Source organism: Perca fluviatilis, chromosome 14 (genome assembly GCF_010015445.1).
Source record: "Perca fluviatilis chromosome 14, GENO_Pfluv_1.0, whole genome shotgun sequence".
Lineage (NCBI taxonomy): Eukaryota > Metazoa > Chordata > Actinopteri > Perciformes > Percidae > Perca > Perca fluviatilis.
In genome coordinates, this window is record NC_053125.1 from 30,782,389 (window position 1) to 30,795,386 (window position 12,998).

Sequence of the window (12,998 nt, forward strand, 5' to 3'; positions counted from 1 at the left end):
TGCAGGGGTATCACTAAATTGCCTGTGCATTGTCTAATTTAAGTTATTTGCAAAACACCTAAATAAAAACACAGCAGTGTTTAATTTCTGCGATGTACCGCTGACTGAGCCAGATGGAACCCCCCTCAAATTTTTATCATCACTTAGGAAGGGAGCGAAGTTAGTTGAATGATGACCTTTAACCTCCTCACCTGTGACAGAGACCCAGCTGGGTGGAGACTCTCCAACACTGCTGATGTTGCACTTGTAGAGGCCTTCATCAGACCTGGAAACATGTTGGATGGTCATGTGACCTGCAGGCTCAGTCCTGATGAAGGAGTCATCTTTATAGAAACCAGCTGGGAGGTTGGAGGACCTCTTTGTTTTACAGGTCAGAGTGAGGTCTTCTCCCTCCATCACAGGGAGGACAGGACTCTGCAGGATCACTGGTCCACCTCAACACAGAGACAAACTACAGCATGTCATCCATTCACACACAGCTTCATCAATACTGACTCCACAGTCTGATCTTACCAGTGACAGTGATGGTGATGCTGTTACTGGTTGCTCCCTCTCTGGACTCACACCAGTAAACTCCACTGTCCCCTGAGATCATGCCGCTGATGTTACAAGAAGAACCAGCAGGTCTTCCCCAGTCATCTCCACACTGAGTCCTGGTTTCTCTGGATGTGTTCCTCCTCTGAGTCCATCCAGCAGAGCTGTCGTCACAGCTCAGAGAGACAGATGTATCTTCAAACATCTGAGAGCTGCTGGGACTCACAGTCAGAGAGACTGGAGGGAGGGATTCATTGTTGTTTGAGCAAAACTAAATTAACGTTCATTCTCCCAAACAAAAAAAAAGCATGAACTTGACCCTTTCACCATTTTGCCTGCAGATGGGGTTTTGGTGGTGTGTGCAAAGCCACTGGTAAAGTGACTGCAAAGATTGGGCTATTAAAAATAATGTGTTCTTTCTTTGTCAGCTAATGACATCATAAACATTACAGTTGAACTATTTGCGATCTTAGCACACTACTGCTTGATTCGATCACACAGTTCTCCCTGCGGGGAAAAAACACATGGAAAAATAGTTGTTTTACTTGTTATCCAGCAGCGAGTTTCAACTTAAAAGATATTTTTGTGATCACCATAGTGTTTGTGTGTTTTTTTGGCAATTTAGCTGACGTTAGCAGGAAGCCAATTAGGATTTTTTTTCAGAGACTGTGCCTCTGTGGCTCTTGTGTCTCAGGCTGTGGTCCTTCTATATCTATATATATATATACATAGGAGGCCATACAATCAGCCCTTTCCAGATAGGTATGTTTTGAACGACACTGCACTAGTTTCTTTAAATATGGGGCAAATCTTTAATTTGAAAACTTTCTAATTTTGTGCGTGATCTTTTGTATGAGGAAGTATTTTCATTATTACAACTCCAGAACAACCACAAATATAAACCCTAATTCTCACAGTTTTAGACATTTATAAGATAATTTTACTAACCTGGATTTGTTTTGCAGTTAAGTCGACACCAAAGACAGATGACACTCAGGTTGATTTGAGCTTAATTAAGTTAAGACATTAACTAAATCAAGAGAATTACTTACAGAGCAGAAGAGATGTGTTCTTCATTCTCCCTCTCGGTGACATGACCACAACACTTAGATTTTTCTCTGTCAGAAGAGTTAGACCCTCCCACTTCCTCTTCGCCTTGAGTTTATTGGCTGTGTCGTTTGCTCTCAATTAGTTTACAGGAAAGACCTGACGTTTAGCACAGAGATTTTCCCTCGGGTGTTACAAGAAAGCAACAAGTGCAACACATGCAAATGATTATACTGAGACAGGTGAGTTCCCAACAGTCCAGCAGGGTTATTAATGATGTTAAGATGCTAAGTCTGCATGCATGAGAGGAAGTAACCAGTGGCGGTCGGCCTATTGAGGGCACCTCACCTCCCGCTCTATGACACACACACACACACACACACACACAGTTGTAGTCTAATGTATTGTAGTGGGTATACTGTACCACATGTATGTATATATATTTTCTGGCTCAGAATTGGCCTTTTAGGCAGGGGGGGGGCATATCAACGTGTGGGGTCTAGGTGTCCTCCCACAGGGTTATTTTGAGCATCAAACACTTAATATCCTGCATTCTGATACACTTTTATGCACCAATTAATCATTGGAATACCTTTATTTATCCTATGAGAAGGAAAACACAGATGACATTCAAAATATATCCAAACTATAATGGAATGTAAAGCAGTAAGGGGGGCTTTCACATCAGGGACCTGTTGACCCCAAAGCAACGAGGACAAAATAAAATGGGCTACTTACAGTGCCTTGCGAAAGTATTCGGCCCCCTTGAACGTTTCGACCTTTTGCCACATTTCAGGCCTCAAACATAAAGATATAAAACTGTAATTTTTTGTGAAGAATCAACAACAAGTGGGTCCCAATTATGAAGTGGAACGAAATTCATTGGCTATTTCAAACTTTTTTAACAAATAAAAAACTGAAAAAGTGGGCGTGCAAAATTATTCAGCCCCTTTACTTTCAGTGCAGCAAACTCTCCAGAAGTTCAGTGAGGATCTCTGAATGATCCAATGTTGACCTAAATGACTAATGATGATAAATAGAATCCAGCTGTGTGTAATCAAGTCTCCGTATAAATGCACCTGCTCTGTGATAGTCTCAGAGGTCCGTGTAAAGCGCAGAGAGCATCATGAAGAACAAGGAACACACCAGGCAGGTCCGAGATACTGTTGTGGAGAAGTTTAAAGCCGGATTTGGATACAAAAAGATTTCCCAAGCTTTAAACATCCCAAGGAGCACTGTGCAAGCGATAATATTGAAATGGAAGGAGTATCAGACCACTACAAATCTACGAAGACCCGGCCGTCCCTCTAAACTTTCAGCTCATACAATGAGAAGACTGATCAGAGATGCAGCCAAGAGGCCCATGATCACTCTGGATGAACTGCAGAGATCTACAGCTGAGGTGGGAGACTCTGTCCATAGGACAACAATCAGTCGTATACTGCACAAATCTGGCCTTTATAGAAGAGTGGCAAGAAGAAAGCCATTTCTTAAAGATATCCATAAAAAGTGTCGTTTAAAGTTTGCCAAAAGCCACCTGGGAGACACACCAAACATGTGGAAGAAGGTGCTGTGGTCAGATGAAACCAAAATCGAACTTTTTGGCAACAATGCAAAACGTTATGTTTGGCGTAAAAGCAACACAGCTCATCACCCTGAACACACCATCCCCACTGTCAAACATGGTGGTGGCAGCATCATGGTTTGGGCCTGCTTTTCTTCAGCAGGGACAGGGAAGATGGTTAAAATTGATGGGAAGATGGATGGAGCCAAATACAGGACCATTCTGGAAGAAAACCTCATGGAGTCTGCAAAAGACCTGAGACTGGGATGGAGATTTGTCTTCCAACAAGACAATGATCCAGAACATAAAGCAAAATCTACAATGGAATGGTTCACAAATAAACATATCCAGGTGTAAGAATGGCCAAGTCAAAGTCCAGACCTGAATCCAATCGAGAATCTGTGGAAAGAACTGAAAACTGCTGTTCACAAACGCTCTCCATTCAACCTCACTGAGCTCGAGCTGTTTTGCAAGGAGGAATGGGCAAAAATGTCAGTCTCTCGATGTGCAAAACTGATAGAGACATACCCCAAGCAACTTACAGCTGTAATCGCAGCAAAAGGTGGCGCTACAAAGTATTAACTTAAGGGGGCTGAATAATTTTGCACGCCCAATATTTCAGTTTTTTATTTGTTTAAAAGGTTTGAAATATCCAATAAATTCCGTTCCACTTCATGATTGTGTCCCACTTGTTGTTGATTCTTCACAAAAAATTACAGTTTTATATCTTTATGTTTGAGGCCTGAAATGTGGCAAAAGGTCGAAAAGTTCAAGGGGGCCGAATACTTTCGCAAGGCACTGTATATTAGTCTTAAATGTGCGGTGAAGGGAGGATACTGGTGTTAGTATAGGCGGAGCATTTGGGCATTCGGACACACTACACACTACACACTACACTCAGTGGGTCGATGAAAGATGAGAAAAGTCTCTCTGCATGTTCTGTTTGCTTTCAAATTACTCAACCCCGTATTTGTGAGTCAAATCTCAGAAGTTAAAGTTCGGCCACTAAACAATGTTGTTGCGTATCATTTCACATTTTTAAGTGGGTATATGGAAATCCTGGAGCTTTCTACCTGCAGATAATGTAGACTACACCACTGCCCCCACACCCCTTATAAACACTCATGCACGAAGTGGGAGAAGCACAGGGAGGTTTTTAATCCCAATTGATTGATCTTTGTGACGGTGAGCAAATCCTCAATCGACTATTCTTCTAGCATATACAGTATGTGTTTTTTAATGTATGACAAAAGTGTTGTATTTTCCTTGTTTTAAAGGCTGCGTTACTGTAAGGTGATGTCATTTTCAGAACTTACCAGTGAGTCCGCGCATTTGTAATGTTTTTGTTAATTTTTTCCTTGGTTATTATTATTACTGATGTTTTATAATCTAAAATCTCATTCTGTAATAATTTTTGTGAAAGCACCAATTGTTGAGCTTACTGCACCAACCAATAAAACATCATGTCAGAATGGACAGTTGATACCAACACACAGGCCAAACACAAACAGACATACAGTCACGGTACGGAAATTTCAAAATGAGAAAATGCTAGCATTAGCATTGTTGTCAGAAAAGATAGTATTTCAACTTGGCATGTTTCCTTAATATCTGATTACACATTGGGGTCATTTTGGGATTTATAACCATCAATATATTACATTATTGCACCTATAACAAACAGAAGACAAAAAACGCACACAGGTGTGAAAGTTTTTTTCTTGCCCTGCGAGGGCAACTGAGTTCCTACTAATTCAAACTTTATTACTTTAGGTAGTCAGATATAATTTAGATTCATTCGCCAGTGGATGGCGCTTTATAGCTCTGGTTAGCAGCACTTGGCAGATCACTTTTCAAACCACGCGCCTTTTTTTGAAAAATAAAAGCGGCCTCACCTCCTTCCTCTTCTACTCCGCCTCTGATGGGCTGGTACTGGTTGCACTCTTCAGTTGGGATTGGTTAGGTTTAGGCTTAGAATACCAGGATAAGCCAATCAGAGGCAGAGTAGGGCGGAACATGTCTTCACCAGCCCTCATCTTCTCTCCTTCTTCTTTATGCTCCTCCCAGCTCTTGGTATTTTTCCATTACAGCATCTATTACCTACAGCAGCGTCTCTTGTCCTCATGGCTGGATTCAGATGTGCTTTATTTACATTATTATGGATATTTTCTGTGGCTGGAGAAGGTGAGCTGTTTGACTTTGTGTTAGTGGGAATACTATTTCTAAATGATGACATGAAAGTAATAAAAACAGATGCTGTTTGAATAACTTTAAACCTGTTTCTTTACTAATAACTTTGTTAATTTATATATATAAATATCTAAGAATTAATTTGTTAATTTTTATTTTTGTGTCCCAACGAACCATGATTGATTGATAATTATTCTTTATTTCTCTGTCATACATCCTGCACATACACCTATTCGTACTATTCTTATAATGTTACCACACTGCACATAGCTGTACATACTGTACATATCTGTCTATATGGTTCATACTGAATATCCATATTTATTCTGTTTTTCTTATTATATATTCGGTTAATGCATTGCATATATCTATATCTATATTATTCTTACTACTAGTATAATGTCACTGCTACTACATTGCACATATCTGTACATGTTGTTCATACAGCTTTCATATTACATAGCCATATTTATTCTGCATGTCCTTTCCTGCCTGTGCACAACCTGTCTATACTTGTATATCGCATTCCACTTTTCTGCTCTTTTTGCAGTTCTGGTTGGAGGCAATCTGCATTTCACTATCTTTGTACTTGTACACTACACAATGACAATAAAGGTAAATCTAAAAAAAAATGCACACAAAGTGCCAAACCCTTATGGTTTTATAAGACACTAAAGTGTACTTGCAGTGTTCAAACATTTCACAAAATATCAGGTTGTTCTGCAGCTCGTTCTTGAACAAAGAAATATGTCTTCTCTTCCGAGCATGGCAATTAAAACCTGCTACCATAACTCTAATGTTTCATCCAGCCAGGAAAACTCATCACAAATAGAAGTGATTTTAGTAAAAAAAGGTCTCTTAAGTCCTCATAAACAGGACAATAAAACGAAAAATGAACCTCATTCTCAATTTCAGTCAGTTTACATAATTGCAGTCTGTTCGCTCTGAAGCAGCTTTAAACCTGTCCCTCTCTGGCTTAATAATGTTCCAGAGCGTGCACACAGGGATGTTTTGGGAGGGTGTAATATTATAAGAATAAAGTCACAATATCTCAAGATTAAATCCATCTGCCCTATAGTCTGCTGTGCATTACTTTGTTGAGACAAAGTTTAGGGAAGCGGCTGCATGCTGCTCTACATCAGAGGTGGCATGTGTGCAGCAGACACACACACGGAAGAGATCAAACGGGGCTGCTACACTGACTGCGGAAGCCATATTGCTCATCTCATATTTACAGAGAGTGGGCACAAAGCAACGGACAGGTCTGTTTCAGAGCAATAGGCTCGTTGGAGACAAACTGCGCCTCGCCTGTAAAGTGGACGAGAGCAGGCAGCAGCAGCTCAGCCCCTAATGAGCAGTTGATAGCAGTTAAACCCTTAAATCATGACTTCTGGTGAGTTTTGGTTAAAGAAATAGAGCCATTGAGAAATGCAATTATGACAAACTATCAACAGATGCAAGACATCTGCTGTGAAAAAAGATGTCAACTACAAAGCATTATTATTGCAGCACACATACCCAGGAAAAAGGGGAAAATCCAACATCTCTTTTTCTTAAGAGCATGGGCCTGAAAATAGAAGCATTTACTCTAATACAACAACATGATATGATAAGTAAGACATCCATAAATCTGAGAAGACCAACTTTAATGATGAGCCTCTAAACAATATTATGCAATACAGGAAATAAATCAGAGGCCAATTAATAATGTGTATCATATGTATATAGCAAAAAAATAATTCTGCGCAGACTGAACAGTCGGCTGACCAGTCGCCCTCGTTCATGGAATCACAGATTTTAGGCTACAACTGAGCTGAGCCTGTCGTCATTTATCCTATTCCATCGCAAAAATCAGGTTTGCAAAAGTAATAAGGTTTGAGCAATAAACGATTTCACAAAAATCACAATGATAAGGACTTTATTTTTCAGGTGTGCTGTGTCTCTGACTTCTAAACGTCACTATCAGCCACACAACGTGTTCTGTACAGAATAAGCCTTTAAATCAGACAAATGGCGACTAAAATCCCTCTAATTCAAACTAAAAGTTTATAGAAAAACGTCAACATGTTGAGTCGATTCGGAACCAATTAGCTGTTAGATCAGCTGAGAGGACGGCATTTCCCAACGTGCACTGGGTCCGCCTGGGTCATGCAGTCGGTGAAAAGCAACTGTGCTGCCTGCGTCTCAAATCCGTGCCCGCCTTGGTCTCGTGAGATTATCGTTGCCCACGTGTGCATGACGTCAGAGCAAGTCGGGATCAAGTCGGCCACAAATCTAACCGGCATGCATTGGGCGGCGATCGCAGGTGATCGATTCTGTGCAGACCTGGCTCATCTCGAACGAGCCTAATATAACGATGAGAAGACAGGGCAGTGGAGGCTGGCTTTAGGCGGCCCGCCCAATCAGAAGTAAGAAATGGTAATGGTGTTTTCTGTGCTATTTTTTTCCATTGGCTGAACGCATTTTCTAAAACTTTTGCTTCTTTCCAGTACTGTTCATTGTAAACTTGTTGATGCACTGAAGGCTCACTTTTTGATAATTTAAAAATCTAGCTTGATCATTTGTGGATGACATTCTGAATATTCAGTGGAGCAGTTTTGGGGTCGTGTGAGCAGTTAGGTTTATTTGATTTTTACAGTTTCTGAGAAAAACAGTGACAGACTTCAAAATTCCTGTGGGCTCAAAGCATCTGAACATTTCTGCTCAATTGGGCCTTCATTTTTGGTAAAAGTTGCAATGTACAGCATCTAGGACTGCGTTGTTATGAATTTTCAAAGTAGACCGCTGCTGTAACACTACCATCAGAACCATTAGCCCACAAAACAGCTGATGAAGTTTAGCATGTGCTTCCTCATTGCCTTCATATCATGAAGATATGAAAATAAACTGCCTACAATAAAAATGTATTACTGACTTTTGCTTGCTGCTTTTCTCAGACCCACAACAGTTGATAGTGAAGCCTGGACAGGACGTCACTCTTCAGTGTCAGGCTCCCAGAGATGCTGACATCAGTAGGTTGACTTGGAGCAGACCTGACCTGGGGTCAGATTATGTCTTCTTCTTCAGAGATGGCCGCATGTATGTAAACTACCAGCATCCATCATATCACGGTAGAGTGCAGCTGAGTGTTCCCGAGATGAAGGACGGAAATGTTTCTATTGTTCTGAAGAACGTCAGCGCCAACGACACCGGGACGTACCAGTGTCGAATTTTAATCAGTGGGGGAGACGGACCTGAACTCATCAACACCACCACCCTGAATGTCACAGACTCAGGTCAGTTTGTAGAGTAGAGCCTGTGTGTTAATGTCAAGTTGGAGCTATTCTTCTCCTGACAGCTGATTCCTCACAACTCGTTCTGCTCTGCAGGTCACACAGATGGACGCACCGGGGTAGGAAGAGACACTGATGGAGGAGACAAGGATGGAGGAAGCAAGAATGGAGGAAGCAAGGATTTAAGATTTGCGAATGGTCTGGAATTGTTGTTGTTATTGTTGTTTTATTGTTTGATTAATCCTTAAAACACGTAAAAGTAAGTGGAAGGGCTTTTTCATATTCATAGTCCAAGCTAGAGTGAGAGATGCCCTGCCCTGTAATCAGACACAACATAATGGTATTGAATGTGGTTTGAAGCATATTTTAGCTTTGCACCTCCCCCCCCCACTATCTTAGTCATAAGCGGTGCTTTATGAATCCTGCGGAGGCTGCAGGCAGAGCGTTCTCCATCACCTACATAAGTAACCTGAAGTTTATACGTTTACTTTTGCGTTGGTTAGTGCGTCGATCTCATTAAGAGAATAGCAGGCCCTGCATATGTGTGTGTGTGTGTGTGTGGCTGGTAGAGTGACTGAGAAAGTGACTGTGATTATCTTTAGAGTGAGTAGCGACTCTAGAGTCATCGTGAGAGAAACAAAGAGTCTCCCCTGTTCTTTCTGACCACAGTGGGAAATGTGGAGAAGGAAAAGTTAACCCTCTCCTTGATTTCATGTTGTTTATGGGGAAGGAGAACCAGGAAATGAGTCGGCAGTGCTAACAAGCCACGGCCGAGAGACGCTCGTAGCTGCGTCATTTTTTGACAGGTGCACGCCAGGCTACGGCGTAGGGTCAGTATCTCCACGTACCTACGTATGTAACCACAGAGTAGATTTAACTTCAAGCAGTGCTTGCTGCGTTGGCAGGTAGAAACCGACTGAAGGTGCTGACACACCACAGAGACCGCCAGACGTCGGTCCAAGTTGGGCCTCGGCCAACCAGTGTTTAAATGTGTTTGCGTCAATGGGTGACTTGTGACTCTGGTGTGTAAAATGCTTTGAGTCATCGTTTACACAAGAAAAGCAGTATTTAAATGGATAAACATAATTCATCTTCATCTCACCTGATCATTCTAATACACATAGAGCTGTCAAAACTGGCCAAACATGATGTTAAAATGTTTTTTTCTAAAAGACCACAGATGTTCGAACTATCTATCTAATCTATTTTTCACATTACGTGCATGAGGGCAAGCGTACAACGACATGCATAACTACTTATACGTATATTTATTTCAACATAAACATGCCTTTTAAAGATCTACATTATTATTATTTGAAATCTCTTTCTCTGCACCGTGGTTGGTTCTACTGAGATAACAAGAAATATTACTGTAACGCTCTCCTTTTCGGATTTCCTCACAAATCCCTGGGACTGAAGCATAGGGTCTGTGCTGCTGCTGATCTGGGCAAATGTGGTTTAGTTAAAGCTATTCTAGTAATGGGTTATATATTACTTACGCTTGCTGGCATGAAATATGTAGGTTAGCTTTTTGTGACATTTTAATAAACTTTGAACAACGACCTACAGTAGCCTATATATTTGGGGTAAATGATCACATTTGACAACATTGCAGCAGTCAGTAGATAAAGTACAGGAAACTGCATGCAGAAGACTTCATAAAATACCATAGAACACATGTTGTCTTATGATATTTCAACAGCGTGGCAGCAACAGTTATTTCCTCTTAATGTCCACAGTGTTAGCATGGTTAGCATTGTTAAGCCTCTGTCCTGATTGACAGGTCCATAGTTTACTAAATGAACATCATGCTATTATTGAAGAAGACTTGAAACTAGCGATTGAGATCATAAAGTCACTATGAACATGTTTACTGAGCTGGAGCCAGTGGAGTCGCGGTGGAGCCAGTGGAGTCGCCCCCTGCTGGAAGTTAGAGAGAATGCAGTTTGTAGGAGCTTCAGCATTGGCTTCACTTTTATACTTGGGAGTAACTTTTATTTATGTGTATGTTATGTTTATGGAGTATTGGCGGATAAAATTATGTTTTTTCATAGACAATGTCACAGACGTATGCCATTAATTGGAATGGGCCCTCACCTCTCCGACACCCAGTGGCCCATTGGCTGATATTTGGGTGAGTGTATACTACTGGTTGGCGTTTATATTTTCAAAAAATCTTTGTACCCAACTTGAATGCTACCTGTAATGTGTTGGATGAAGCTACAAGCTGGAACATGTTGGCATGTAGCAGCTATTGTTTCTGTGCATTTATGTTCTCGATAATGTTGTAAATGTTTTGTTTTGTGACTTTAAAAAGGCAAGGAGATTTGCTCAAAAATATTTTTTTTTACCGTTTTTTTTTTTTTGTTCATGGGACGTTAGTGATGATAACATTACTATCAGGCAGTTTGGTAGTTTCCAGAGAAGGAAGCTTTCTGTTTCTGTTATACATGATTAATGTGTGTTTATTTGATTGTTATCAGAGTGTACTGAAGTGAAACAGCTCAGCCAGCTACAGAGAAGGGGGTTTCTGGGGGTGAAAACGACACAGCAGATCTAGCTCAGTAATTCAGTTTAAACATAACCAGCTTCAATGGAACTAGTTCTTACTCATTGCCCTGAGTCAGACATGAACTAATGCCTTAAATATCTGTCTGGTTAGGCCAGTGTGTTCAAACCTAACCCCCCTAATCTTTTAAGTATATGTTTGTCTATGAGCAGCAGCTGCACAATTCTTTTTTTATTGACCTTTATTTATTCAGGGAAAGTCCACTGAGATGCAGCCGTTGATAACATTCACAGTTTACCATTCGTACCTGGAAGCTGCCCAGCACAAACACAGTCTGATCACTGAGCAGCTGGTTGGGGTTAAGGGCCTTGCTCAAGGGCACCTCAGCGATGGTTATAAGGGATTTAAATATTAACCGTCTGGCTGTTAAAACACAGGATGTTGTTCCTGGATTATTTGCCTGTTTTACAACTTCTCGCTGGCTGAGTTACACTGAACAAAGAACCCTAATTTACCTAAATCAGCAATCTATCTGAAAATCTATCTGTGATAGAATGAATAGCTTTCTGGTTCAAAAGTGAACCTTTTTTCACCAACTGTTTGAGGAAGTTGATTAAACGTTGACATATAGCCAACATTTTCCCAGGATTTGCAATATTTACATTTTTTATCCTGTACAAAGTAATAAATAAGTAAATAATAACCTATAGCAATTTTGAAACCTAACTAAGAAACCAAATCCACATTTCTCGGGTAAATATCAGTAAATCTGTTTCCAATTAAATTACAAAGAAAACCATGTAACACAGGCTTCAATACATCTGTATTAATTAAGAAACAATTTAAATATCACAATGAACACATTTGCAATGAAATACAAATAAAAACTAAAATACAACTCACAACTCAACAAATGATGGAAATGATTGATTTGACACAATGCTTTAAACACAATTTGAAAGTAGTAGTTGTCAGGACGGTTGTTGTTGATCTCTGGAGTGATTGACAGAAAAAAAACAGACAGGTTTTAGTTCAGTGGCTTCCACTCAAATGTTATTCAGTAGAAAACTGCTTATTAAGCAGATAAGGCAGGATGAGTTCAGGTACAACAGGAGAGGAAGCAGCAGCCATCTTTACTGAGCAGTTTGGTTATTCATATTTAATTCCAGTACTTCTTTTCTGCCCCACTATTTGCGTTCTTGCTACGCACTTTGTATGTTTGTTTGTCTTTTTTTACTTTTTACATAGGCCTAGGTAGTCATTTTGGGGTTCCTAATACTTAACTGTGTGTGTTGATCTCTCTGTGTACAGCTTCATGTCTGATTCTGTCTTCCTGTAGACTGTGTGTACCATTGAGAGTCAGATTCTGACCACTGGTTAAAAATAATTATAATAATAGTAAAAGCATCCAATCGTCCCCTCCATGACTTCAGTCTCTTCTTCTCTCTCTCTATGTGGATCATTTGGAGTGAAAACAGATGGAATCAGCTCTCAGATCATCTGTATTTCTTTATTGTGGGTTGTGTGGTTTTGGGTGTGTGTGTGTGTTTTAGTTTTGCATGTTAGCTTCATGGGTGTATCTTTCCCAGAAGAACTGTTTTGCATTCAGATAAAATGACATGTTGGAACTGATCCCCTCTAACGTTTCATAATCTTGTTTACTTGCAGACAAAGTGCTTAGGGTGGCACCACGGAGAGATTATTTGGTTAGCCAGCTATGTAGATTCATAACAGAGTTCTTCAAGGTGTCTCTCTTTATAACCTAATAATGTAATAATAAATGATATTTTCAGGACATATCAACAGTTTAAAGATGAATATTGTGCAGATAGTTTAACGGGTAGCCTGTAGGTTAGCTTTTGTGACATTTTAATAAACTTTG

At 40.3% G+C, this 12,998-nt stretch overlaps 1 protein-coding gene across 2 annotated transcripts; it reads left to right on the top strand.

The window, feature by feature from the left end:
• The first annotated feature begins 5,227 nt into the window (after positions 1 to 5,227).
• Positions 5,228 to 12,533, top strand: LOC120572904 (coxsackievirus and adenovirus receptor homolog). Of its 2 annotated transcripts, XM_039822421.1 has the most exons (4): positions 5,228 to 5,329; positions 5,886 to 5,950; positions 8,272 to 8,610; positions 8,704 to 12,533. In XM_039822421.1, the coding sequence occupies exons 1-4, from the start codon at positions 5,283 to 5,285 to the stop codon at positions 8,853 to 8,855; spliced, it is 603 nt and encodes a 200-aa protein (XP_039678355.1). In that variant the 5' UTR covers positions 5,228 to 5,282; the 3' UTR covers positions 8,856 to 12,533. The 2 variants fall into 2 exon arrangements, with proteins under 2 accessions (XP_039678355.1, XP_039678356.1); XM_039822422.1 differs by lacking the exon at positions 5,886 to 5,950.
• The last annotated feature ends 465 nt before the right edge of the window (positions 12,534 to 12,998 follow it).

Coding starts and splice junctions, on each gene's coding strand:
- LOC120572904 (XM_039822421.1), top strand. CDS start 5,283: ATGTGCTTTATTTACATTATTATGGATATTTTCTGTGGCTGGAGAAG. Junction 5,330..5,885: donor ATTTTCTGTGGCTGGAGAAG/GTGAGCTGTTTG, acceptor CTCTTTTTGCAG/TTCTGGTTGGAGGCAATCTG. Junction 8,611..8,703: donor CCTGAATGTCACAGACTCAG/GTCAGTTTGTAG, acceptor TCTGCTCTGCAG/GTCACACAGATGGACGCACC.